Source organism: Cervus elaphus, chromosome 28 (assembly GCF_910594005.1).
Source record: "Cervus elaphus chromosome 28, mCerEla1.1, whole genome shotgun sequence".
NCBI classification, from domain to species: Eukaryota; Metazoa; Chordata; class Mammalia; order Artiodactyla; family Cervidae; genus Cervus; species Cervus elaphus.
Window position 1 is genome coordinate 62,541,681 of NC_057842.1, and position 27,491 is coordinate 62,569,171.

Genomic DNA, 27,491 nt, shown 5'->3' on the forward strand with positions numbered 1-27,491 from the left:
AACATTGTCTAATATCATACTAGTGACAGTTTTTGAGCTGTATATTAAGCTGTATACTTTGGGGTGCCTGTCTTATATAGGGTCGCCAGATGAAATAAATACTGGACACTCAGTAAAATTTGTATTCCAGATAAACACAGGCAATATTTGAGACATACTTGTACTAACAAATTTTACCTTGCTTATTTGAAATTCAAATTGAACTGGGCATCTTATATTTTTATTTGTTCAATCTGGCAACCCTACCCTTATTATATGGTGATGTAATAATACAGCAATTCCTCGGGTGTCATCGAGTTTCAAGGCTCAAGGCTGTAGGCTGAAGGCTGTAATGCCTTTTGAATTTTGTAGTTATTTTTTACAGTCTCTCTTTGGTATCCAATGATTGCATTACTTGTAGTTGGCATATAGCATCTTTAATTCCCTTTCCCCTCTTCTAAATGGTTTGGACTGAGAAATAAAATCCTTAGGCATTATTGGCTTCTCTGTAAAGAGTAAATAGTTTCTATAAGGCTACAGGTCCTTGAGAGCACAAACCTGAGAAAAGTATGCAAAAAAATTGTAAAAGGACTTTGTAAAAGCTTATTTTGACTGTCCAGAGATCATTCTGTGGTTTCTCTCGAAGTCCCTCAGGATAAATGAATCATGAATCGTCTTATTTCTGGAGTGCACTGTTCTTTTTATTTTCTTAATTGGAGCATAACTGCTTTACAATGTTGCATTAATTTCTACATTGTTCCTGATAAAGTACTATACAAGTTGAAACCAGCCTCTGATGTAGAAGAGGTCAAAGCTAAATATTAGAGAATTTGCAGTTGCCTATACCACAGAATTTTGGAAGTTGCTCCTGAGAATATTTAGGAAGAGTCAGACAGGCTGGTTTGGCTTGAGAAATTCACTGGTAACTATACCTCGAGGCTGGGGACTAGAATAGGTGACCTCTAGAAACCACGGATCTGTGCATGATTTTGATAACACTATGGTCTATCCAATCAAATCAAAAGGTCAAAATAATGACCACAACCAGAATAGTGAAAAGTTAATACTGGCCAGCATCATATCTACAATGGAAAAGAGTATGTGAATAAGTACAATAGTATGCCAAATATGGCGCTTAGAAGAGACCCCAGCCAGCCTACAACCTGTTATGTGGAATTACAGTAGTCTTCCCTACTGCACTCGTTTACACAATGATTAAACATTTCTTTGGCCCTAGGCAATGCTTGTTCTGAATATAGATTTGAAGTGACTTCTGAATTAGAGCTGCTAGTCTTACTGCTGAACAATACCATTACTCAAACTCAATATGCAAAGTCAGCAAACACTTCTCCCCACCTTACATATTTGCACTCGCCTTCATTTGACATCAGAAAAAAATTGTTTGAAAATGATTTATGGTACAAGATGATCTTCAGGCTCAGGATGATGAGATACTTTGTGTCATCCGGTGATGTATGCTTTTACTGACTTTAGTGAAAGAATGACTCATCAGAATCAGATCCTGGGTAATATTTTGGGAGTAGTTAGGGAAAGTCTAATACCAGGCAAAGACCAGCATCTTGGTAAAGCAGTTTGATTTTCTCCAGAGGCTTCTGAGATTGTACCAATCAGAAAATACTTGCTAGATTGTTGCAAAACTATTCTAAATATTTCAAGCCTTTAAAACTTGTTATAGGCCTTGTGGGGCTTCCCTGGTGGCTCAGACGGTAAAGAATCTGCCCGCAATGCAGGAGACTTGTAGTTGCCACAGTCACTGAAGCCTTTAGCTGTACTGTGTATTTAGATTCATGTGGCCTGATTTGATTTATTAATGTATTAAATATAATTCTCTTTGCCTGTTGATTAACAAAATGAAAATTCATTTTTAAACTTATTAAGACTTAAGGCCATGTTAAGACTTACAGCCTTTCAAATTTTTTTTTAGAGTAAGAAATTTGTTTAGGTTTTTTTTTTTTTCTCCTTCAACAGTTTTCTTCTACCCTAAAAGGGTTGCTGTAATATTTTCATAGGTATCTATCTAAAGGAGTAAGTATAATGTGGACTACTGGGTGGATAAGGTGATTAAAAAATGTTTAAGAAACAGTCAACGAGTATTTGCAGTGTGCAAGGTACTAAGCTATTGGCCAGGAGCTAACCCAGTAGTGGGAGAGGCAGAGAATTAACAGTACTACAATGTGGGGAGGGTAATAATGAAGATAGGTGTCTCTTTTTCTATAAATCTATAAAACAAATTCAGCCTAGATGTGCTCGGGGAAGGTTTCCCATAGGAGACAACGCCTAGGTTGAGTGTTACAGTAGTTAGGCAAAAGGTATGGAAGAGAACCTGAGCAAAGACACAGAGGTGAATCGGCAAAGTTCCCCTTGTTCCTCTAAGCTGAACAGGTTCCTTAGTCACTGGTAGAGGAGGAGCTGCCCCAGCCCGCCCACTGTTTTAATCCTAACAGAGAGCCTTTAGCAGATAGGCAGTGCAGTGGTGATTACAAGGGTAGTTATTATGACTAAAATGTCAAGTTTACCAGATAATCCCTGCCACCTTTACATACAACCCTTTCCTCATTTTCCAGGGAATCATCATAACTCAAACACAAGCCTCTTTATTAGTTTTCTAATAACAGAGTACCACAAAGTGGGTGGCTTAAACAACACAGCTTTCAGTTTTATTGTCTCATTGTCTGGAGACTAGAACACCGAAGTCAAGATTATCAGCAGGGTTAGTTCCTTCCAAGGGCTATGAGGAAGGATCTGTTCCATGCCTCTCTCCTAGCTTCTGATGATTTGCTGGCACTCTTTGGCTTTCTTTGGTTTGTAGATGCATCATCTAGGTTTCTGCCTTCATGTGCACATGGTGTTCTGCCTATCTGTGTCCAAATTTCCCCTTTTTACAAAAGGTACCAGTCATATTGGATTAAGGACCCACCCTATTCCAGTATGACACCATCTTAACTATATCTGAAATGATCCTATTTCCAAATACTTCACATTCCAAGATACTTGGGATTAGGACTTTATATACATTTTGAGGAGACACAATTCAACTCCTAACACTCCTTTTCCAATGTAAATTCTATAATTTCACGTTAAATCTTAATTTCAGAAAATATTTACCAAGAATATAAATGCTTTGTTGCTTGTTTTCCATAGGTTAACCTAGCCTTTTCTACTCATTTACATAAAATATGTATATTGTGTTATTTTCACCATATCATAGATTTCATGGAGTGTTCAGAATTTAGTAAAAATGGATCTATTAGATGTCACAGTTCAGCTGCTGTTGCATTAAATGTTGATCTTTTCCCAAACAGTATGTTAAAATAAGCACAGCTTAGTTGCTGACACAGAGTGATTAGGACTGCTGATCTTTGAGGAGTTGAACAGTTTGTAAAACAAGAATAAATGTATTAAACTACTGTCCAAAAATGGTGTAAAGAATAATACACAAAATGGTACATCTTTTAGTTACTTAATAAATAACAAGAATAAATAAGCATTGGAAGCCTGTATTTTATACTTATCATTAGATAATTATGGCATTCCCATAGATAACTAGTTTTGTATTGGACTGGTGATAGCTTCCATATGCAAAGGACAAACGATAGTTTTTCACATAAATCATTTTTTTTTTTTTTTACTAACGCTGTAGGTACCTGATTTTTAGGTACCTGATCAGAAGTGTAACTTTTATAAAAAAAATTTTTCTCTGCTTACAAAATGGGTCTAATATCTACTCTCTAGACATTCCATTGTCTTTCGATTTAATTTTTACCGTTCACAAGATGTACACCAATATTGAGATAGTACAACTTCTGATATTAGCTTTTTTTATTCAAAGCAGAACAATTTAGTTCTGTGCGTCGTTCAAATCCTATTCATTTACAGGGTAAAGCCGGCTTTGCCGAATAAGTGGATGCAAGCAGCTATCTGGAAAGGGCAACGCAGAAAGTTCAGTTAAGGTTCCTGTAACCTGATAGTATCACTGTTCTCTCCTGCGAGTCTAAATAGGTTCCAAAAATCTTAGTTTTTCCTAGCCAGTCGATGAGACAGGTTTTGTTTCTGGCACTGTTTTAATCAGTCTTGAACTGTTCGGTTGGCTTCGTTTTCAAGTTCCCGGTTGGTAAATCACTGTGGGAGAGTCCCACGACAACGCCTACCGGAATTTTAAAGGTTTTTTAAAACCTGCTTTCCTCACCGGCCGGCTTTCTTTTCTCCCACTCACGGGCTTTTCTTTTTTCTCTTCCCCTCAATTCCTTTTACACTCAAGCTGTGTAGGGGGATTTAAATTCCAGTCCGGAACTCGGAATCGCGCGCCTTGAATGACGGGAGTCGTAGTTTTCGTGACTTCTCCCTAACCGCTTTTCACGCAGAGTCCTTCCTGCAGTGATAAACTATAACTCCCAGAATGCATGCTCGGGCTCCCGCCCCTCCCCCCCGCTATGCGCACGCGCCCTGAGGCCGCAGGATTTGAATCGGCGGCGTTGTTATTGACGCCATATTGGGGCCGGCGGCGGGTGGAAGAGTCGGACAGTGGAAGGGGAAGCGGCTAGACGTGTTTGCTGGAGCTCCTGCCGCTGCCGCAGCCTCTCAATCTCGCCGCATCGACCACCGCTTTCTAACTTTGGAAGCTACTCGGGCGTCTTAGGAGCTGCGTTCTAGCCTCACATCTCACGGGGCTGGTATTGACTTCTGAAGAAGCCGGTCTCCGCGCAGGAGCGCCTCAGGCGCGGCGCAAAGCCCGAACGGACGGCGGGGGCGGCCGGAGCGTCTCCCGGGGGAGCCGCGCCTGAGGAGGCGGAAGAGCCCCCCTGACGCGGCCAGCGTGAGCCGCCGCCACCGCCCCTCCTGCTCTCGCCCCGGCCGGCCCGGGCCACTGCCCCTGCCGCGGAGGCGGCGGCAGCGGCTCTGCTCCCCTCGCCGGCGCTCCGCCACCCGCCTTTCCTCTGTTGAGCCTGTCGGTTAGGCTCTCTTCGGGGCCCCGCTCTTCCCCGCTTCCTTCGCCCTCCCTTCCCTGACTCCACCCGAGCCCGGCGCCCCGGCCATGGCGTGCGGAGCCACTCTGAAACGGACTCTGGATTTCGACCCGCTGCTGAGCCCGGCGTCCCCGAAACGGAGGCGATGTGCGCCATTGTCGGCGCCCACCTCTGCCGCCGCCTCCCCGTCGTCGGCCGCCGCGGCCACCGCCGCTTCCTTCTCGGCCGCCGCCGCCTCGCCGCAGAAGTATCTCCGAATGGAGCCATCTCCCTTCGGCGACGTCTCCTCCCGTCTCACCACAGGTGGGACTCGGTCTTGCGGCCGCCCGGGGGGTGGGGGCGAGGGATGAGGCCGCGGGACTGGGGGTGCAGGACGGCTCTCCGCCCTCAGCAGAGTCCTCCGCGGCCACATTTCTCCTAAGGAGCTCTTTGACTGTCGGAGACATGATAGGAATGGCCTGATATCGGGGGAGGGGGCCGGGGGTGGGGTGGCGAGGGATGGTGCCTTGCCAGGTATTGTGGGGTTGAGGAAGGTCTTTTTCTTTGGGCCGAATGACTGGAACCGAGCGTTTCCGTAGTCTGGAGAGCCCCAGCGGAAATGATCAGAGAGAGCGCTACACGGAAATCGAGGCAAACGAGGGGTCACACATTTCACCCGAATCTCGATGGCTGTCTCCCAGAATCGATTGGTTGCACCCTTCGACTCTGGAACTGGGTGGTTTGAGGCTAGGCGGCCGCCCCTCTTCCACTTCAGACATGGCTGATTTTAGTACGGAAGGGGTGGGGGTGGGGGAGGGATGTCACTGGGGCGAGATCTAGGCCTGTCATTAATCACCCACAAGAACGCCACTTTGGCTGAGTCAAGACCTGTTTCCCTAGCAGGGTCAACAACAAAGAAAATGCTCTTCCCGAGTACTGTAATACGATCACACTATATATGTCTAGACCTTGAGAAACTTGAACTTTTAATGAAAAGCGAGTTATATTGAAATGCGGGGCTGAGTAGTTGCTTTAGTTAAAAGTGCTTTATTTCTGCCCATGAAAGTACTTTGGAAGGAAAGGGCTAGGCCTTGAAAATAATAAATCAACCCAGGATTCCAAGGGACGTCAGAATATTTTTGCTGTTCATCTTGAAACATTTACTGAAAGTGACTGGGGAGCTACCTCTTGACTGCTTTGTACTGCGTTTGTGTCCGTTTTTTCCTGTACTTTGAAAATGCTTGTGTGCCCCTGGCATAGTCTTAAGATAGGCTTATGTGGACTGGTAGTGTAAATGTTTCCTTTGTGCGTGTAGCATGCAAAGGTTTCATGTGTGAGCCTTTGGTGATAATAAGATCTGTAGACAAAGCCTTTTCATAGCTTGACTTACGTATTTATCGTTAGCTTTAAAAAGAAAATCTGTGGGCAATATTTAACTCTACTGGTAACTTGGTTTGGAATTGACGTAAGTTTTGTTATTTTTCAGGTAAGACTTTTAAAATAATCTTTTTCCAAATATATGGGGAGATCCTCAAATGCCTAGTCTACCATCTTTTGCTGTTGGAACAGTGTCAAGAATGAGTTCCTGGGGATTAATACTATTTTCAGAGTTTGTCTTTTTAGTGAAAGACTGTCACTGAAAATTGAAATGATACTGTGGAATCTGTACTTAATAAGGCCACTTAAAAATAGCTCTAGCTAGCCAGCAATAAATTTCATTGGAGGGGGGTGAATTAATACAGTGTTAGGTTTGGGAGTTAAAGTATATTGCAGTGCTAAAATAGTCTTGAGCATATAAGGTAAGTCAGCTAGGGGGCTATATTTGTCCTCACTTTAAAGGGTATTAATTCAGAAAGAATGGTGATTTTTTGCAGATCTGTTATTTCATTGATGTATTTGAAGCATTCACTAATGCAGTTGACTTCACATTTTCTTATATTTCAGTTAAGTGGACCATTACTATTATAATAGTAAAATGACTGGAATTATTGAAATTGTTTAAGCCTGCTGATTCAGATTCACATTTTCCCAAAATATTGGTATGTTTTCTGTTTTTCAAGGTGTTTTTGACATCCGCTGTAAGTTTGATCATATCCTGAATTCTAAAGTCACACACTAACTGATATTTATTGAGTCTCTGAAAAGTGTTTTTTCTAGCTATTTCAATTAGAGAACAGCAGTTAAAACTGATTAACTTTTGAGTTGCTAACATTTACCTTTTTAACTGTGGTCTTGGAGTGACATTTTTTTGCATGCACTTTAATTTAGCGTTATGTTTACACGGCCGGTTTTGGGCTTGTTCTTGTGTGGTTTTGGTAATGGTGTCATAATGGGAGCTGCAGTGTTGTGCAGGTATCACAGAGCTTCCCAGTTTTCATGTCCTCTAACTTGGAAATAATTTTCCAAGTACCTAATTTTTAAATTCCTATTTTAAAAGTGGTGATTCTTTAAGCTTGTCTAGAGTGAATACCATATATCTTTAGCAGAAGTAAGTAGCTAGGATTGGAAATGGAAAGCAACTTACCAAAATGAAATTGACTGGGGCTCTGTGGGAGTTCTTTGTTTTCATTTCTGTGGGTTCAAATATAATTTAAACAATTTACAACTAGACTACTGAAGTGCAATTTTTTTCAGAACATGTGTATAATTTATTATGAATTTACTTTTGTTCTCTGGATATATTTATATATAAGTATTTTCTGATACGTCGCTGAAGTCATGTTGTCGCTTCAGGAACTGAGTATCTGTTTTAAGCCCTAGCTTTGGTTTTTTTGGTTGTTGGTCATCTCAGGAAGGTTTGACTTGATGACTGTTATTTAAATCGATATTTTTCAAACTATTGCAACTTAATAATAGGAAAAAGGAAAGAACTGGCAAATAAAGTTTTATTGGAACACAACCATACTCATTTTTTTTGAAGTATTGTCCATATCCCTTGCCGGCTACAACAGAGGGGTCAAGTAATTGTGACAGAGATTGTATTTTCCCAGAGACCAAATATTTACTGTCTGGTTCTTTTCAGAAAACGTTTGTCCAATCCTCGTTGAGGGTGTTGGCAGTGAGGTTTGTAGTAATCTCAGCATGTGGAAAAAGAAAAGTGCATGGTAACTGGAGATGGGGGGTGGTGGGAACCATTTGCTGTGGTTGGAAAAATGAATGCCTCTACTTAGCTTTATTCGTACTCATCCTGGCAAGTTAATTGAGAGCTTATTTCAAAGAGTTCTATCCTTGTTGATTGGTTTTTGAAACCTCTCAGAATATTATCACTTAGCCAAAAGATTGTCATGACATTCCCTGGAGCAAAAATATTTTAATAAAATCAAAATACATGGGGCTGTCAATCAAATCCAACACATTGTTATTCATAATTGTGTAGTGAATGAATGAGTGGCTGAATGAAGTGATCCTTCTGTGAACTCAACCTATTTGTGAATTTGCTAGACAGGTTTATACACATCATTTGACTTGTTACCATTGCTCTAGTCTGCCTTAGGAATTGAGTTGGATGAAGAGTTAAATTCCTTTGTAAAAGCTCATTGTATTTGCTGGAAACTTGCCATTAAGAATGGAAATTGCAGCTTGTGAATGGGGAAGGGTTTACAGGAACTTAGATTGTTCTGTAGACATTGATGCATGTCTGCAAATGGAGACACCAGCTGGCTTAAATGAAGTATAAATGGTTCTACACAAACAAATGAGATGTCTGTTGGAGGAGGCACCATTTCACTTCAGATGTCATTTATATTGAGCCAGAAGTGTTTTTAATATTTTGTGGTTATTTAGACAGCTGTTAGGTTGCTTCTAGTTTCTCAGTGGATTTGGCAAATAAACTGTTTTTAATGGTCTTTGTACTTTGGACTTCAAACCTGATATTTTATTTAGGACTGCGTATGTAGCTGTGGTTATTTAATAGTCCTATGAATTATGCATTTAAGAATCATGTAAGTTTATAAGCCATTAAAAGCAGAGTGCAGTTGTATTCATTATTAAGCTATTTTGTTTTGGAAGTAGAAAAATGGGAGCCTATCTTGAGCACAGAAGCACATAGTGTAAACGTGTCTAGATCAGAGAAAAGATTTGCTAACTCTTTGTTAGGTGAAAATGCTCTGATGTAAAGGAGAACAATAAAATTTCTTCAGTTTTCCTGAATGGCTTTATAGGAAAAAGAATATATTGTGTATTACTCAGGCCTTTTCCTAAGTGTTTAGATAGACAGGAAGACAGTGATAGAAATGCTTTAGTTTTGAAAGGTTGAGAAAGAGGTTATTTGGAAGTGCCCATTTTTGTGTGTTTTTCCTCTTTGAAAAGAAACCTTTGATTATTCTTCCACTTAAAGAAAAATGCATAATGATAGCATAGGTTAAGTTTGGACCTCTTGGGTAGTTGGTTCACGAAACAAGAAAATGAACGGTATTGGGTCTTTTCTAGTGCTCATAAGTGAATTGTGTACAAGGTTGAGTCGTGTCTGACTCTTTGTGACTTCATGGACTGTAGCCCACCAGGATCCTCTGTCCATGGAATTTCCCAGGCAAGAATTCTGGGGTGGGTTGCTATGCCCTCCTCCAAAGGATCTTCCCTACCTTGGTTTCAAATCTGCATCTCCTGCATTGGCAGGCGGATTCTTTACCACTGAGCCACCTGGGAAGCCCCATAGGTGAATTAACCGGCAACTTACAGTCCTTGCAAGTACTTAGTAGCACCAACAGTTACTACTACTAACCCTGTGCTAGTCCAGAATGTTGTCTATGCATATGTGAAACCACAGTGCATTTCTTGACTTTGAGAAGACTGCCTCCTTTCAGAAAAGTATGAAGAGAGTGGAATACTTGTTAAAGCCTATATGAACCTGTCTGGCATCTGCAGATGGTGAAGAGGTCTTCACAGATGATCTTAGTTTAAGAGATGCATCTTCAATTTTACTACTGAGCATAGGACTTCTAGAACTCAGCAGCTTACCATTGTTTCTCAACTTTCTAAACACACCTGAGAAATATCAGTGGCAGTTTTGTAGCAAAGACTGTTGGTGATCCCCAGGGTTGTCCCCTGGATTTTGAGAGGGTAGGTGGGACTTGCCTAGTTTGAGAATTACCTGCTATACCTTCTCTCTCTTAATGTGTTATACAGAGTTTTAAAATATTTACTGAATGTATTTGTTGAATTAAGGTTTGGGCAGTTTAAGAGAAAAATACAATTTCACTTCTTCTGGACCAGTTTTTCTTTTTAGACTATTTTGTGACAATAAAGTGACAATATGTGACATATCTTAAAACTGCGATGCAGACAAATGAGTAGTAACAAGAAATTTTGCATTTATTTTAGTTTTACTTGGAATAGTATTTTGAGGCTGTTGAAGTACACCAGAAGTATTCCTTCATGTTTCTGAATAGTGACGATAAACATGGTGCTGCTGCTGCTAAATCGCTGCAGTCGTTTCGGACTCTCTGTGACCCCACAGACGGCAGCCCACCAGGCTCCCCCGTCCCTGGGATTCTCCAGGCAAGAGTACTGGAGTGGGTTGCCATTTCCTTCTCCACATGGTTATGTGTATTACAATATTTGAAATAGCCCCATTTACAAGGATTTTACCATTTTCAAAGATTTTACATGATTTTTAGGAAAAATAATTTGTAATGTGAAGTTCTGAGCTTTCATTTCTAAAGGAATTGAATGATTTTAAACTTTTTTTTTTTTTGATGGGAAGATACCGCAATTATAATTGAGCAGGGAGAGAATCCTTGCAGGTAAATCAAAATTCTAGTGTCAACTTTGATGTTTATTTTGAGCCCTTTGATCATAGTTTTGCATTGTGCCAGATTGTATAATCTTTCTTGTGATGATAGGTTTTTGGGGGTAGTGGTAGTGGTTTTTATCCTTCCAGCACTAGAAAAATAGCTCACAATATGCTTGTAGTTTGTCGTAGAGTATAACTGCTTTCTTCCTCTCTTTACAAACTAAGTCACTAATTTTTGTCTGTCACATATCATAGATCATCCTGAAGTATAAATGCTTACAACATTTTGATTGTATTAAAACTATGAATTTTTTTTTCAGTAATACAATTTTTGAGTTTGACTGTATTTTTAAATTCTCTGTTCATGTACCTGGATTTTCTTACCTTTATTAAAAAATGTAAGTACTTCCTCTGAAAGTCACTTATTCAAGCTTTTGTGAACCTTTGAGTTTCAGATTCTAGGCTGGTTAGGCAAAGAAAAGACAGTCTCTGGGTGCCGACAAGAGCTGCAACTGCTGGTACTTATAAAACTATCTAAATGTGAAGAAAAATACCATAAACTTTATGGCTTATCAAATACTTATTTTAATTCTCTGTGGACAGTTGTCCATATTAGCATTATTTTCACCTTTGACAGGCTGAGCATTGAAAGTGGCTTACTGATTACATCACACTTTTACTTCTGAAGCTTATTTATTGACTGTTTCTGAAATTGTTTTAGTCTGTAGTGTCCATTCAGACTTTGGTTTAGTATTTATTTTCATTTCCCTTAATGTTAATTCTTAGAAAACTCCCTCTAAAAATCGAACTAAAGGGAGGAAGTTTGGAGAGATGGACCTAGAAGAGTTGCTTTTCTTTCTTTTTTTTTTTTTTTTTAAAAGCATAGCATCATTGAACTGATGTAGCAGTTGAATAGAATGGGGGTAGAATTCGAAAGGTTGTAGAAAGCCAGCTTTTCAAACATTACTTTACTTGAACTTTGCCTTTTGTTACAGAAGATTGCCTTGTTCCTAATGCTGATGCATAATTCTCTGTAAGAAAAACTTTTCTAAGCAGTATAATTGGTTAAAACTGTAGGAGGTTTTAGGTGATTGTGACAGATGGGGGAAACTGATCCATGGCTCAGGGTGAAATAGTACATTATCAGAGGCTGTTTTTGTACTCAGCATGTGTGGTAATGCTGACCTGTCAGTTCAGAATAATTCCTAACTGTTGAAACACCAGTAAATCATTCTGGTTAGTTACAGATGCCAATCCTCAGAGGAAGCAGTTTAGAGACACTTGAAGCATCCCTTGTATAAATATCTGAATGTAATACAAACATTTCTTATAATTACCCTATTACAGTCAGTGATTGTATTTGCAGGGCTCTAAGTAGATGAGAATTATGTGCCAAAAGCTTACTACCTTAACAGTCATAGAGTTTGATATTTCATTGCATGAAGTATTAGTAGTACATGGTGGTGCATCCCTCTATTCTAACAGACATTCTGTTTTTCTGATTGATTTTCACTTTAGGTACTCATGGAATATTGGCTAGGTGTGCCAGTATGATACTGGAGAGGGTAGTAGATGTTAAGAGGTTAGGCCTTGAGATCAGGCTTCAGTTCAGTTCAGTCGCTCAGTCGTGTCTGACTCTTTGTGACCCCATGAACTGCAGCAAGCCAGGCCTCCCTGTCCATCACCAACTCCCAGAATTTACTCAGACTCATGTCCACTGAGTTGGTGGTCCCCTTCTCCTCCTGCCCTCAATCTTTCCCAGCACTAGGGTCTTTTCAGATGAGTCAGCTCTTCACAGCAGGGGCCAAAGTATTGGAGTTTCAGCTTCAGCATCAGTCCTTCCAGTGAATGCTCAGGACTGATTTCCTTTAGGATGGACTGGTTGGATTTCCTTCCTGTCCAAGGGACTCAAGAGTCTTCTCCAACACCACAATACAAAAAATCAATTCTTTAGTGCTCAGCTTTCTTTATAGTCCAACTCTCACATCCATACATGACTACTGGAAAAACCGCAGCTTTGACTAGACGGACCTTTGTTGGCAAAGTAATGTCTCTGCTTTTTAATATGCTGTCTAAGTTTGTCTAACTTTTTTCCCAAGGAGTGTCTTTTAATTTCATGGCTGCAGTCACCATCTGCAGTGATTTTGGAGCCCCCCAAAATAAACTCTCTCACTGATTCCAATGTTTTGCGATCTATTTTCCATGAAGTGATGGAACCAGATGCCGTGATTTTAGTTTTCTGAATATTGAGCTTTAAGCCAACTTCTTCACTCTCCTCTTTCACTTTCAAGAGGCTCTTTAGTTCTTCTTAACTTTCTGCCAGAAGTGTGGTGTCATCTGCATATCTGAGGTTATTGATATTTCTCCCGGCTTGATTCCAGCTTGTGCTTCATCCAGCCCAGCGTTTCTCTTGATGTACTCTGCATATAAGTTAAATAAGGCTTGGGTTTGCCTTATTCCAGCTGTATGCCCTTTCAGAAGACATTGCAGTAAAGCCTCATTTTCCTCATCTGTAAAAGTGTGCACTTGATAGTGGTATCTGCCTTCTGGGGATGTCATGAGAGTTAAGAGCATTTCCTGTCCCTGAGTGCTGGAGATAGTTACAGTTGGGCAACCTCAAGTGGGACTTTTTACATTGTCCAGCAATCCTGCCGTTTATTCAGTGAATAACCTTGCCTTTTACTTCTACTTCATGGAAAAAATAGAGGCCATCAAATGGCAGCGTCTTCATTTTCCCAGTACCTACTCTACTAGTGTTTTTGAATATTTTTTTGTTTTTAGTATCATTGAGGAGGATTAAATGAGATAATTAAAGCCCTTTACATAGTGAGGAAAGGATCCCACTTGTCTCCAGAGGAACCTTATCCTCTGGTTTTTGTCTGTCAACCAGATCTTTGCTTTTGGCTTTAAATAGTGTCAAGCCTCCCATTATAAAGGAAATGAAGCATCTTCATTTTGGCTCCTGCAGTCATCCAGATTCCTCCATTTCAAAACTAGATTCAAATTGATTGCAGATAGTCTGCTTAAGTCCACGGGGCTCTCAACTTACTCCCAGTATATTTGTACCTCAGATGGCTTTGTCAAGCCAGCGATGACTTCCATGGCACCCGATCAGTCCTCATCTTGTTTGACCTTCCTTATAGCATTTACACTGCTGACACTCCCTTCTTTTTGAAATATCTTGTGTATTTTAATCTTCTGTGACAGCACTGTTTTCTTCCACTCCTCCAGCTGTTCTTTTTGTGTTCATCTGGCCATGAGTTCTTTAGTTCTAGATTCATTCAGCTCTACTTCTGGCTGGCTTAATAGCTCCTTTAAGTGATCACACATGCATGCATGCTCCTGACTTCCATTTCCACTTACAGGTGACTTTCTAATTTAAATCTTTAGTTCAGGTTCAGCCATGGGAAGTTTAGACTTTTTACTGTCATGCCTTCCCAGAAGCCTTTCTTCCTCCCACAAGTCAGAATTTTCATGAAATCTTTTAATTTTTTAAGTATTCACAGTTAAGTTACAGAATACATGGGTTAAACAAAGATGTCTGTAGGTTTCCAATCAGTGTCTTCTGGTGTGAGATATATATACACACACTATATATATACATGTATATATGTATATACCTATATATATATATATATATAGCAGAAATTAAAAAGCAAATGTGTTTATTCACTATCAGTCACATAATGAACATGTTGATTATGTTAATGTCATGTGATGAATCTCCTTTAGTAGGACCGGTCAAGTTTAAATTGTTTTACAGAGTTATTTTCCTGGTCGGGAAGGATATGTGTTAGAATTACAAAAGCCATCCAGGTGAGAGTGGCAAAATAAATTAGATCATCCTTAATGTTTTTGTGCTTGTAATAATCTCAGCTGCTACTGCTTTCCTTGTCTTCCTCTCCATTTCCTGGCATGTCCAATAGTACATAAACCAGCCACTTTTCTTTTTAATTGTCACAGTAAGAGTTATTTTAAGCAGAGGATAGAAACTTAGATGTCCACAGTTCCAGGCAAGTAATGAGTGAAATAAACAAGATGGGGACTTGTGAATTCCAGTCTTGCTCCTGACCTGCTGCATCACCTGGAAACTCATTAGAAAATGCTTAACCCAGGCTCCATCCTTTATAGGGTTCATTTTAACAGAATCCCTAGGTGATTGTGTGTGTGCGTTAAAGTTTTAGAAGCACTTGAGAACTTATACCCAAAAGGCAGCAGCCACTCTTGAGCTGAACTTTGCCACATAATCCAATACCCACCCCCAACCACTGCTTCCCCATCAGCAGTAGTCAGAAATCTGATCATTCAACTTTTGAATGATGGCCACATTGTTTTGAAAAAAGTTCAGGCCAGACATGTCTTTGGACTCCATTTAATTCATGAATCATCACTTTGCAACCTCTGGTTTCCAGATATGCCGTATCTCTATTTATGTGTGTGTGTGTGTGTGTGTTTTGGGGGCCCTAATAAGTTGTTATGAGAAACAGGTTAGTTTAGCTTGCTTGTGTTGCCCTATAGTCCTCCTCAAGGAGTCTGCTCTTTGTCCTTCCAGACCTTATCTGGTTTTGATGGCCCATGGTTATTTGAAATAGAACCTGAGATTTGGCACTAAATGTTTTCCAAAGCTTGGATATTTGGTTTTGGATAATTCAGTTTCTTCTTTCTTTTCACCATTTATTTCTTTCATTTTTTGTTATTACTCTTTTTCTAGCTTGTAAGCTACTTGAGAAGACATTTGCAGACAGTAAAGAAGTAAACAACAAAAGCAGCATGGTTAGCACACGGAATCTAATGTAACATAAATAGAGATATGAAGCGTCATGTGTATCGGGGAGGCACCACCTGCTGACTGAGCCTGGCTTGGACTCCTTGCCTTAGTGCCTCTCACTGCGCAGTTACCTTGTAATTTACACTTAGACCTGAAGAATTTAATCAGTTGAGCCATTTACTTCAAATAAGTAACTATTGTATAGTACCAGTGAAGTAATAGAATTTGACCTGTACTAATTATAGTTATTCTAATTCTTGTAGGGGATAAATGAATGACTCTAATGCAGTGAAATGTAAATTTAGAATCTGAGTCAGTTGCCTTTAAAATACTGTAGCCAATACCCTGGTGTTTCTATAAATATATGCAGCTATATTAATGTTTATTAGGATTTGTGGTAATCCAAATAAAAGTTAAAACTGTAGATATACCTTGACAATCTTGTGTTAAAATTTGGTTTCAGGTTCCTTTTAACATAGCAGTAATTGTAAAGTAAATTTAAAATGGCATCAGCTCATTTTTTTAAATTGGATAACTCTTGACTGGATAAGAATATTATCCTTAAGGTTCCCTCAAAGGAGTCAATAAGAACTATTCTAGTTTCTGATAAGATGATCAAGGAGAATAGTTGAAATTACAAAGAAGGCCTCCATGGCAACTCTGAATTGTCTACTTGATAAAATACAGACACGGTAGTGTCTGTAGTTCGGAGCTCTAGGTTTGGTCTGTTCTTTTATTTGGAACAGTTTCAGTTTTAGGTCTTAATAGCTACTGCAGGTTTTCTGTACTTAATTGTGTACAGTTTTTCCATTTAATTTGTGTTCCTCCCTAGAACTGACAGGCTTTCAAGATTTATTTCATTTTTAATCCCATTGTTTGAATTAATCTGTTTAGATGAAGTTTTAGCTTGTTTGTTTTCAAAGATATTCCATAGAGAAATTAGCATGTAAGGTGATAATAAACTTGTCTTTCATACCTGAAGTTAAAACTGTTAATGAAACTGTTAATGTTTGATCTAGTAATTATGTCAGTAGAAAAACAGAAAGTCCATACAGGTCTGGAGCAAAAATTTATTTTCACATACCACCAATTTTTAGACATCTTATGGTATGGACTCTAGTCTAGAAAGATACTTGATGATGACCCTGCACCCCCACCCCCCCATTTCGTGATTCTCCTTTAAACACATTTCTGATTGCTTCTGATTCCATTTTCCATTTGCTCTCAGTCTCATCTTGATGCTATTTCTTTTACCATCATCAGCAGCTTTTTTTTTTTTTTTTAAATCCCTGCCTTCTCCTGTTTATATTGTTGACCTTGTTCATTGTGTCCAGGGTTTTTAAAGCAGCCATTGGCAACTAAGATGAGTAAACAGGCTTTATTGTCTCAGGCCAGGCCTTTTCTTTTCACATTTACCTAGGTTTTTTGCTTATATATATATATATATATTTTTTTTCTTTCAGAAATTCCAAAGGAATAGGCTCACTGATAATCTGCTTATTACAGAGAATTTCTTTAGCAACTTCAGTGATATTTACTAGATTTGGGAATGGAAATGCCCTTAGTCATAAATCTGCTAATACTGACTTTCACTTAACCTAATAAGTGCAAAAAGTCTTAATATTTTACAGTTAACCTTTGAACAGTGTGGGCTTGAACTGACAGATCCATTTATGTGGATTTTTTTCACTAGTAAATAAAATAGTAAATACATGATCCAAAGGTGGTTAAATCCAAGGATGTGGAACCCTGCTGATGGAGGAACCATACCCTTGGATACAGGATAGAACTACAAGTTACATGGACTTTCAACAGCAGGAATTCTGCACCCTAAAAATCCCCATGTTGTTCAAGAGTTAGGTATATGTAGTTTTAAGGATTTTGAAAAGGGATATACCACAACCATTTGAGTGTAGATTGTCGTGAAAATACATATTTTGCTCTGTGGCTTGCTGCAAATTTAATGTACGCTTCACGAACGAAATATAAAGTCTGCATGATTAAAACTGGAATGTGCAACTGATGTTAGTGAAGCTTCACTTGACTTTCTTTTAATGGACTAGTAAATTTGTTGGCAACACAGTGTCAGATGTTACATGTACTTGGAATAGAATGTCATTTTAGTTCCATAAGAGATGGCTAGATTTTAGTTTAAGTGAATATAGGTACTTTGTTGATGCATGTAAGGCCTTTATCCCGCTGGTATGGAAGCAACTTAAGTTGACCAGATATGTAAATTGAACTTGTGAATTCTGGAATACTGAATGTTGTGAGATTTCTTGGTTATCGGCTTCAAAACTGCATAGACCTCTGAGCCTATATATATTGAACTTGAGGCTTGTATTACTGGTTGTTACTTTGTTGTTCAGTCACTCAGTGGTGTCAGACTCTTTGTAACTCCATGGAGTGCAGCACACCAGGTTTCCCTGTCCTTCACCATCTCCCAGAGTTTGCTCAAACTCATATGCTTTAAGTCGGTGATGCCATCTAACGATCTCAGCCTCTGTCACCCTCTTCTTCAGCCCTCAATCTTTGCTAGCTTCAGGGTCTTTTCCAGTGAGTCAGCTCTTCGCATCGGATGGCCAAAATATTGGAACTTCAGCTTCAGCATCAGTCCTTCCAATGAATATTCAGGGTTATTTAGGAAAAACATATACTTCTGCTTTATTGACTATGCCAAAGCCTTTGGCTGTGTGGATCACAACAAACTGTGGAAAATTCTGAAAGAGATGGGAATACCAGACCGCCTGACCTGCCTCCTGAGAAATCTGGTCAGGAAGCAACAGTTAGAACCGGACATAGAACAACAGACTGGTTACAAATTGGGAAAGGAGTATGTCAAGGCTGTATATTGTCACGCTGCTTATTTAACTTATATGCAGAGTACATCATGAGAAACACTGGGCTGGGTGAAGCACAAGCTGGAATCAAGATTGCCGGGAGAAATATCAATAACCTCATATGCAGATGACACCACCCTTATGACAGAGAGTGAAGAGGAACTAAAAAGCCTCTTGATGAAAGTGAAAGAGGAGAGTGAAAAAGTTGGCTTAAAGCTCAACATTCAGAAAAGTAAGATCATGGCATCTGGTCCCATCACTTCATGGAAAATAGATGGGGAAACAGTGACAGACTTTATATTCTTGGGCTCCATAATCACTGCAGATGGTGACTGCAGCCATGAAATTAAAAAGACGCTTGCTCCTTGGGGAAAAAAGACAAACCTAGACAGCATATTAAATAAAAAGCAGAGACATTACTTTGCTAACAAAGGTCCGTCTAGTCAAAGCTTTGGTTTTTCCATTAGTCATGTATGGATGTGAGAGTTGGACTATAAAGAAAGCTGAGTGCCAAAGAATTGATGCTTTTGAACTGTGGTGTTGGAGAAGACTCTTCACAGTCCCTTGGACAGCAAGGAGATCCAACTAGTCCATCCTAAAGGAAGCTAGTCCTGAATATTCATTGGAAGGACTGATGTTGAAGCTGAAGCTCCAATACTTTGGCCACCTGGTGCAAAGTACTGACTCATTTGAAAAGACCCTGATGCTGGCAGTGATTGAAGACAGGAGGAGGAGGAGAAGGGGATGACAAAGTATGAGATGGTTGGATGGCATCACCAACTCAATGGACATGAGTTTGAATAAGCTCTGGGAGTTGGTGATGGACAGGGAAGCCTGGGTGCTGCAGTCCATGGGGTCGCAAAGAGTCAGACACGACTGAGCGACTGAACTGAAATTGGACCATTCACTAACATTGTTGATCACATGTTAACCAGTATTAGAACATCTTAAGAGCACCGTGAGGCTTGGATGACATAATTCTATCGTAATAAGTATAAAAAGCAGTGCTGCAGCATTCAGAATTCTCCAGCTCTGACAAGTGTTGACAAAGATGTGGAGCACCTGGAACTCACATTACTGGTTGGAATGCAAAACATTCAGCCACTCTGGAAGATGGTTTGGCAGTTTCTTTAGCCATATAATCAATCCATCCAGTTCCACTCCTAGGTATTTACTTAAGAGAAATAAAAATTTGTGCACCTATGGGCTTGTACTTGAATATTCATAATAGCCCCCAGTTGGAAACAGTCCAAATGTCCACCAGAAGAAGAATGGATAAGGTGTGATGTATACCATTTATACACAGTGGAATACTAATTAACAAAAAAGGATTTCTGGTTGATGTAACATCATGTATGAATCTCAAAACCATTTTGCTGGGTGAAAGAAGACAAAAATCTACTCTCTATGATGGCAGTTTCAGAAAACAGAACTGACAGCAGAGAAAGTGGCAGCGGTAAAGGTGGTGAATGAGAGAGCAGTCGGGCTGATAAAGTTCTCTCCTGTGGTTGTGGCGATTCCAGAATTACATGCACTTGTCAGGACTCATCAAATTGTACATTTAAATTGGTGAACTCATTTGTAAATTATGCCTTACAGTTCCTGAATAATATCTCTTAAATATTAGATGGTATGGAGATGTATAAAGCTAAAGTTTTAAAAGTTTTACCATACCATATCTTTCTTCTTAGGCTAGAACTTGTTCAAGACTTCCAAATGAACAAATTGTTACAGCTCTTGTTTTGGTACATTTCGGTTGTGCTTTGGGTGATTTATTTGTGAAGCAAAAGGAAGAATAAGGAATCTTGAGAACAGTTGTGTCACCACACTGATCAAAGAATAAGTCACACAAAAGAAGTTAAGGCCAAATTATATTGTGCTATTACATTTGAAGTCTTTGTGAGTAAACTTTGAATGCTTTGAATGGCACTTTTGATCAGCATGATGGTAACTGAAAATAAAATGATAAATGAGTGAAGCTTGCTATGAGATCGAAACATCATTACTTTAGAAACCTCTTAAAGAATTTTGCTACTGAGTTTTTTTTTTTTTTTTAAAAAGGATGTGTGCCTGACCTGGTTGGTACAAGATGTTGCACTGGTTTTATTGGACCCCTCTGTGAATCTTAGGAAGCCTGTTTCTCTCATGGTGCTTAGCTGTTCCGGTAGACAGCTATTTTATTTCACATTGGTAACTTTGTTTTAAATTAAAATTTCACAAAACAGAAAAAGAGACACAGATGTACAGAACAGACTTTTGGACTCTGTGGGAGAAGGCGAGGGTGGGATGTTTTGAGAGAACAGCATCGAAACATGTATATTATCTAGGGTGAAACAGATCACCAGCCCAGGCTGGATGCATGAGACAAGTGCTCAGGCCTGGTGCACTGGGAAGACCCAGAGGGATGGGATGGAGAGGGAGGTGGGAGGGGGGATCGGGATGGGGAATACATGTAAATCCATGGCTGATTCATGTCAATGTATGGCAAAAACCACTACAATATTGTAATTAGCCTCCAACTAATAAAAATAAATGGAAGAAATAATTTAAAAAAAAATAAATGTTACAATTTCACATAAAGGGGAAAGGACTGAAAATGACTGTTTAATATAAACAAATGTTAAAACATTTTGAGAAATGTTCAATACATTCAAACAACCATCCTGAGGTTAGTCATTCCAGTGTGTGATTTTTGTATTCATGTATGTTTAAAACAGCTTTGTTTACGCACAAAATTTTACATAAATGGAATCATCACTAGATGTCTTTTGCAGGATTATTTTTTATTTGCAAGACTTTATTTTTTAATTGCTTTCTAGTGATAGTAATGAAACTGGCAGAATCTAAATGCTTAAGGGACTGATTGATAGGACCCCTCACAGTCTTGCAAAAGCTTTAAAAGTTCTTACTGGGGAAATTAAAAAGAGGTGTGAAATTTAAGTGTATACCTAACAAAAACTTCTAGTATTAAATTTTTCAAAAAGGATTGTCTTCATTTTATATAAATCTTTAGCCTTCAGTTGCATTTGTTCATTTTTAAATTGCATCATTTTAGAATGGTGTGGAATTACACTCCATTATATTTACAAAACATTTTATTGCCTGTTACTTTTGTTTACTTTTGCTTTGGATTGGGATTAACAAGCTTCCTGGGATGTAGTTTCCCATGGATATCCTATGAATTTAAGAACTCTGGTGGTGGTAAGAAAATCTGTTTGGAGGGGACTCTCAGGGATTTTCTGAAGAGGCTGGCTAACTGTCACTATTTTGAATTAGAAGTCTTCTAAAACTTATCACACTGGCCTAAAGGATATGCTTCTTATTTTTCATTCCTCATTTGATGGTTGTGGTTCAAGAGGATGGCACTGCAGTGTAGTGGTTTTTAATGCATATCTGTGATGTACCAATCACTTTACATGGGTTTTTACCCCAGAGATATAGGACAGAACTTTGCTGCTAAGGTTGTGATATTCATCAGTTCTGTTGAGCTTAATAATAAAATAATAATAATAAGCCATGGCTGCTTAATGTATCACATCCACTGTGTCATCTTGCTGACTACTGCTGTCACCTCTCACTCTTGTGTACCTGGATTTTACATACTTCTTCCTGCTTCTAATTATTTATGGTCTTGGAAAAGCCTGTTTAATAGTTCTCTGTGTGGTGAATAAATGACCTTTGAGTCTGGTACTCTTAGAATGTGAGTGAAATACATGTTTCAGTTCAGACTCCCTTATCTTTACCATTGAATGGAAAGCTTATTCTTTTTTTTTTTTTTTTAAACTAATGAGTGCTCAGAAAGAATGGTATTTTGGAACAGCTGGATTCCAGATGGTGTGTATGTGCTATTTCTGAATGAGTGTCCCCATTATGCTGAAATGAATTCCTCCCAAAATACAAGTTTTCTAGATATTTGAAGATAATATTTTCAGTAGAACCCAACCTATTTTTTAACTTGAAAGTGTTTATCTTGCCAAATTTTGGCTTCTTTTCTTTTAGAACAAATTCTGTACAACATAAAACAGGAGTATAAGCGCATGCAGAAGAGAAGACATTTAGAAACCAGTTTCCAGCAGACAGACCCGTGTTGCGCTTCCAATGCCCAGCCACACGCGTTTCTCCTCAGTGGGCCCGCCTCACCAGGTAATGGAACAACTGACGAGTGAAAGGAGATGTTACTTACTATGGGGAAGAGGAAGACAAATTGCCTTTAGTCATAAAGCTGCTATTTCTCCTTGATTTTTGACAAAATATTCATATAGGCACCTCATGATCTCTTAAAAATATGGTACAAAAAAGGTAATAGCCACTTGGATTCCCATGACTTAAAGTCAGCTATCCATCCCCTAAGTGGACTTCTCCATAAATGCCATGATTCATAGCATCTATTAAAGAGGAAAAAAAGAAATACAGCCATATGCTTCTCTGTCAGGTATAGATGTACCTTGCCGTGACTAAATACTGCATTTTACGGATTTCCCATAATTATTTAATAATGATAGACTTGAAATTTCTCCTATATACCGTATTTACAAAAATGTCCCTGAACATACACCCTCACACACACTTGTCTTTTAGGATAATGCCTAAAGGTTGATTATTTTGATCCTACATCTTTTTTTTACCTACCTTTTATTGGAGAGGATAGTTTGCAAATACACTTCTTAAAATTTAAGACGTAAAACTGAGGGGTATTTGAAGTGAAGGGGATCAGTCAGTTCAGTTGCTCAGTCCAACTCTTTGCAATCCCATGGACTGTATAGCACACCAGGCTTCCCTGTCCATCACCGACTCCTGGAGCTTGCTCAAACTCATGTCCATCGAGTCGGTGATGCCATCCAGCCATCTTATCCTCTGTCATCCCCTTCTGCCTTCAGTCTTTCCCAGCATCACAGTCTTCCAGTGAGTCAGTTCTTCGCATCAGGTGGCCAAAGTGTTGGGAGTTCCAGCTTCAGCAGCAATCTTTTCCAGTGACTATTCAGGACAGATTTCCTTTAGGATTGACTGGTTTGATCTCCTTTGCTGTCCAAGGGACTCTCACGTGAAGGAGATAACTTGGTGAAATTTGGTAAGGGGAGGTGAGGTTAGAGACAGGCTTGTATCAGTGGGAAAGCAAGCTCCTCTATTTGTCAGTTTACTTCTTATAAAATCAATTAACTGGCAGCCTCAGCAAAGCTGAGATTTTGAAAGTAAATAAAGATAGCCTTAGTTTGGTAGCTGTGGACTAAAGCTGGTGTGCTTTATTCTTGTGTATCAGTACACAAGAATTGTGGTGTCTGTTACAGCTGACGCTGGACACAGGACAGACATACTTATTAGTTAACTGGTCCCAGCCATCAAGTAAATAAAGAGCAAGTATAAGGAGGAATTGGGGCAGATAAACAGGACAAACAGTTGGTAGCACATCTGTGTGTTTGTGTCTATAGAATACCTGCAGCAGTGTTACCATGGGTGACTGTCAACTCTGAGTTCTAAAAAAGATTAATTTCAGATGTTCTTCAAGAAAAGAGGAATGATGTTTTTGGAAAATAAAAGTACTCTAAGTAAATACTTCAAGAGGAATGCATTCTGAAAAATCTATCGCTATCTAAGTGGCTGCTACATTAATAGTCTTTAAGGATGCTGAACTGTAAAATTTAATGTTGAGTATTAGGAATATATTCTCAGTATTTATTTTTACAAAGCCTCTCCTAGCTAATAATTAAAAGCATTTACTTTGTATTTTGTTATTCTGTCAACTCACCTTCACACTTTCCCCCCTTATATTTGATGGCATACATCTTGCTGTGTCTTTCCAAAGTTGTGAGCTGATAGGATTAAACCTGATTTAAGACTAGGGAAACACTGCTAAAGACTGATGGGAAATGCTTTTATATGGGCACTGAAAACACTCACATGAAACCACCTCAGTTAGATGACCCTTTTCTATGGTGGCTCTAAATCTGATGAGGTTTTTGTTCACTTTGTACATAGGGACTCCATCGGGAACATCCTCACCATTAAAAAAAGAACAGCCCTTATTCACTCTACGGCAGGTTGGGATGATCTGTGAACGTTTATTGAAAGAACGTGAAGAGAAAGTTCGAGAAGAATATGAAGAAATATTGAACACAAAACTTGCAGGTACGAGATGTTTTAGAGTCTTTCCAGAAACTCATCCAAAGAAATTCTTACATTTTACACGTCAGTTAAATTACCCCTTGTATACACTGGTAGGAGTCTTCTCTAAGAACCAGAGAATTTCAGTTCAAGAAAGGAGATGAACTTGGCTATAGCCATGGCCCTCCTTAGTGACTTTAAGCAATAGTACTTGTTAGCCATGTAGATGAGCAGCAGTATTAGGACACTAGATATTTCTTTTGGTAATACCCTATGCTTTTGCTGTTTCCAGAGAAGCCTGGCGGGCTACAGTTTGCTTGTGGGTTTTTTTTTTTAACTCTTGGTTGTTTTTTATATTTCTAGGTTCTGCTTCTACCTTTTTTTATTTTACTTATCCAGATTTTGAACTTTTTATCTTGTATTGGGGTATTAGCTGATTAACAATGTTTGAGGTAGTTTCAGGTATTGTTAGATTCCAGATATATATAACATGTCATAGATAATTTCTCCCTCTCTGACTTCACTCAGTACGACACTGTCTAGGTCCATCCAGGTTGTTGCAGATGACACTGCTTCGCTCTTATTAATGGTTGCATAATGCTCCATGTTGTATACATAGACCACACCTTCTGTATCCAGGCCTCTGTCAGTGGACATTCAGGGGGCTTCCATGTTTGTAAACGGTGCTGCAATGAACATTGGCCTGCATGCATCCTTTCGGATCACATTTTTCTCCAGATACATGCCCGTGAGTGGGATTGCAGGGTCATATGGTAGCTCTATTTTTACTCTTTTATGAAACCTCCAAACTGTTCTCCATAGTGGCTGTACCAATTTACATTCCACCAACAGCGTAGGAGGGTTCTTTTCTCTCCACACCTTCTAGCATTTGTTTGTGGATTTTTTGATAATAGCCATTCTGACCACTGTGAGATGATGTAGTTTTGATTTGCATTTCTGTAAAAATAGCGATGTTGACATCTTTTCATGTGCATATTGGTCATCTGTATGTCCTCTTTGGAGAAATGTCTGTTCAGGTCTTCTGCTCATTTTGAGTGGGTTGTCTGTTTTGATGCTATTGTCATAAGCTGCTTGTAAATTTTGGAGACTAATTCTTTATCGGTCACATTGCTCGCAAAGGTTTTTGACTTTGTACCTTTCATGATAATTTTGCATCAGTCTGAACACTTGAAATTTAACTGGCACCGCATACATAATTTTATTACAGTATCAATCTGCTGCATTCTTTTAATTATCCAGAAAATTTTTTTCCATAAAATGTGATAATTTGAATGTAGTAAATAAAATATGTACACTAACATAATCAGACTTTCCCCCTTGATTTTTAAGCCACAGATTTAATGGATATTGATATTGTAAACTTCACGATTAGGGAGTTAAAGTGCTAATATAGGTGAGAGAATTTGTTAGTTATATAACATCTTTTTCTGTGGCATCTAAGTTACAGGTGGATATTTGGATTAATTACATATTTTACTGTGCTTTTTTGTCCTGTTTCCTCTCATTGTAGTACGTTACCATTCACAGACCACTTATAATAATTTTCAGAGGAAAAATATCTTTATTTTTAATAAGTAAAGAAATAAGCCCCACCCAGCTTATACATGAGGTTATGTGATTTGAGCTGATGTGGGTTTCCTAAGCTCCATGCTCTTTCCATTTGATAAGCTATTATTACTGAGGTTGTATGTCTAAGTGCCAACTTAGAATTGTTTCACTATATGTATTGGACTTCTGAGTTTCTCTGGCCTTGATATATTAAGAGGGCATTTTTACAAATCATGCAGTTGACATTTACCTTTATTTATAGAACAATATGATGCATTTGTGAAGTTTACACATGATCAGATAATGCGACGATATGGAGAACAGCCTGCTAGTTGTAAGTATTTCTATCTTTGAACCAAATACAAGACAATCTTATGGAGATGTTTGTTGTTAATTCATTATAATTATCTTCATACACAAGAAAACCTAACAATATCGAGGAGAAAAAGTTTGGAGGAAATAGGCAGTAAAATTTTATTCAGGCTTATTACTTTTGCTTACTTAAATACCTAGGGCAGTATATTAGGGATGAAGCTTTGGCATGTGTTTAAATTTTGACCTGAACTTTGCACTCATTTTCCTTTTCTCTCCCTTTAGATGTTTCATGAATCACGTTTTCTGCATTTATGGGCTGCCTTGTTCCTTGTTGAGTTGTTGCAAGAGGTCCCAATTATGACATGCAGCAATGCCAATACCCCTCTGTGAATACAGGTTATTTCAAGCTTTCGTCAGTGGCAACCACTCTTAGGCAGCAACCGGATTTGGAAATTTCCTTGATGTCAACACCGCCCGGACGTGGACCTTTACCTGTGTTAATGCCAGTGGCCTCACTTGCTGTATCATTACAATTTGGCTTCTATTAATATGTTTGGAAAGGATTAAAGCTGGTATTCTAAGAACATGCCCTTCACTGGTTGTGTAAATAAAACTGTAGAAAGACACTTCAGATGAAGTTAGTGTGAATTTAATTGTGCACTACAACCAAGCTATAACCAGTTATTAATTTAGAATGTAATCCCAGGACATTATTAAGCAAATAGCCTACAGTGCTTCCTATGAACTAGTGAAGGAGGAGGGCATTTCTGTATTCCAGGACTTCTTTAGGTTTCAAATGGGTTTATATGATTTCCCTGTTGGGATTTTTTTTTTTTTTGGTAGTTTTTATTTATTCTATCAGTCTTTTTAATGAATGTTTATAGCTGCATTTCCCGCCCCCCCCCCCCCCCCAAGTGTATCATTGTTTTACTGCCCTTGTAGTACTGGAATTTAGTTGGAAGAATAAATCATTTACTTCTAATCTGCTTGTTTTTAATGTACAGATGGGTAGTATTTGAATAAAGTCAGTGTTTTAAATGTAAGCATTTTCCAGGAATCAATTTTCTGATAAGATTTCAAAATCAGTGTTTTCATAAACTGAGTTCTGATTCCAAATTCTCTCTCTTCTCATTGCATGATAGAAGGTTAGTTTTAACAACTGTAGACTTTGAAGGAAAATATATGAAAGCATCGTTCAATACATCTAATTTCCATTCAATACATGC

The 27,491-nt window shown here is 38.8% G+C and overlaps 1 protein-coding gene across 2 annotated transcripts; it reads left to right on the top strand.

Annotated features, from left to right (window-relative positions):
• The first annotated feature begins 4,472 nt into the window (after positions 1 to 4,472).
• AKIRIN2 (akirin 2) lies at positions 4,473 to 26,891 on the top strand. Of its 2 annotated transcripts, XM_043889859.1 has the most exons (5): positions 4,473 to 5,267; positions 22,282 to 22,425; positions 24,256 to 24,405; positions 26,213 to 26,284; positions 26,548 to 26,891. In XM_043889859.1, the coding sequence occupies exons 1-5, from the start codon at positions 5,033 to 5,035 to the stop codon at positions 26,556 to 26,558; spliced, it is 612 nt and encodes a 203-aa protein (XP_043745794.1). In that variant the 5' UTR covers positions 4,473 to 5,032; the 3' UTR covers positions 26,559 to 26,891. The 2 variants fall into 2 exon arrangements, with proteins under 2 accessions (XP_043745794.1, XP_043745795.1); XM_043889860.1 differs by lacking the exon at positions 26,213 to 26,284.
• Positions 26,892 to 27,491: the final 600 nt, after the last annotated feature.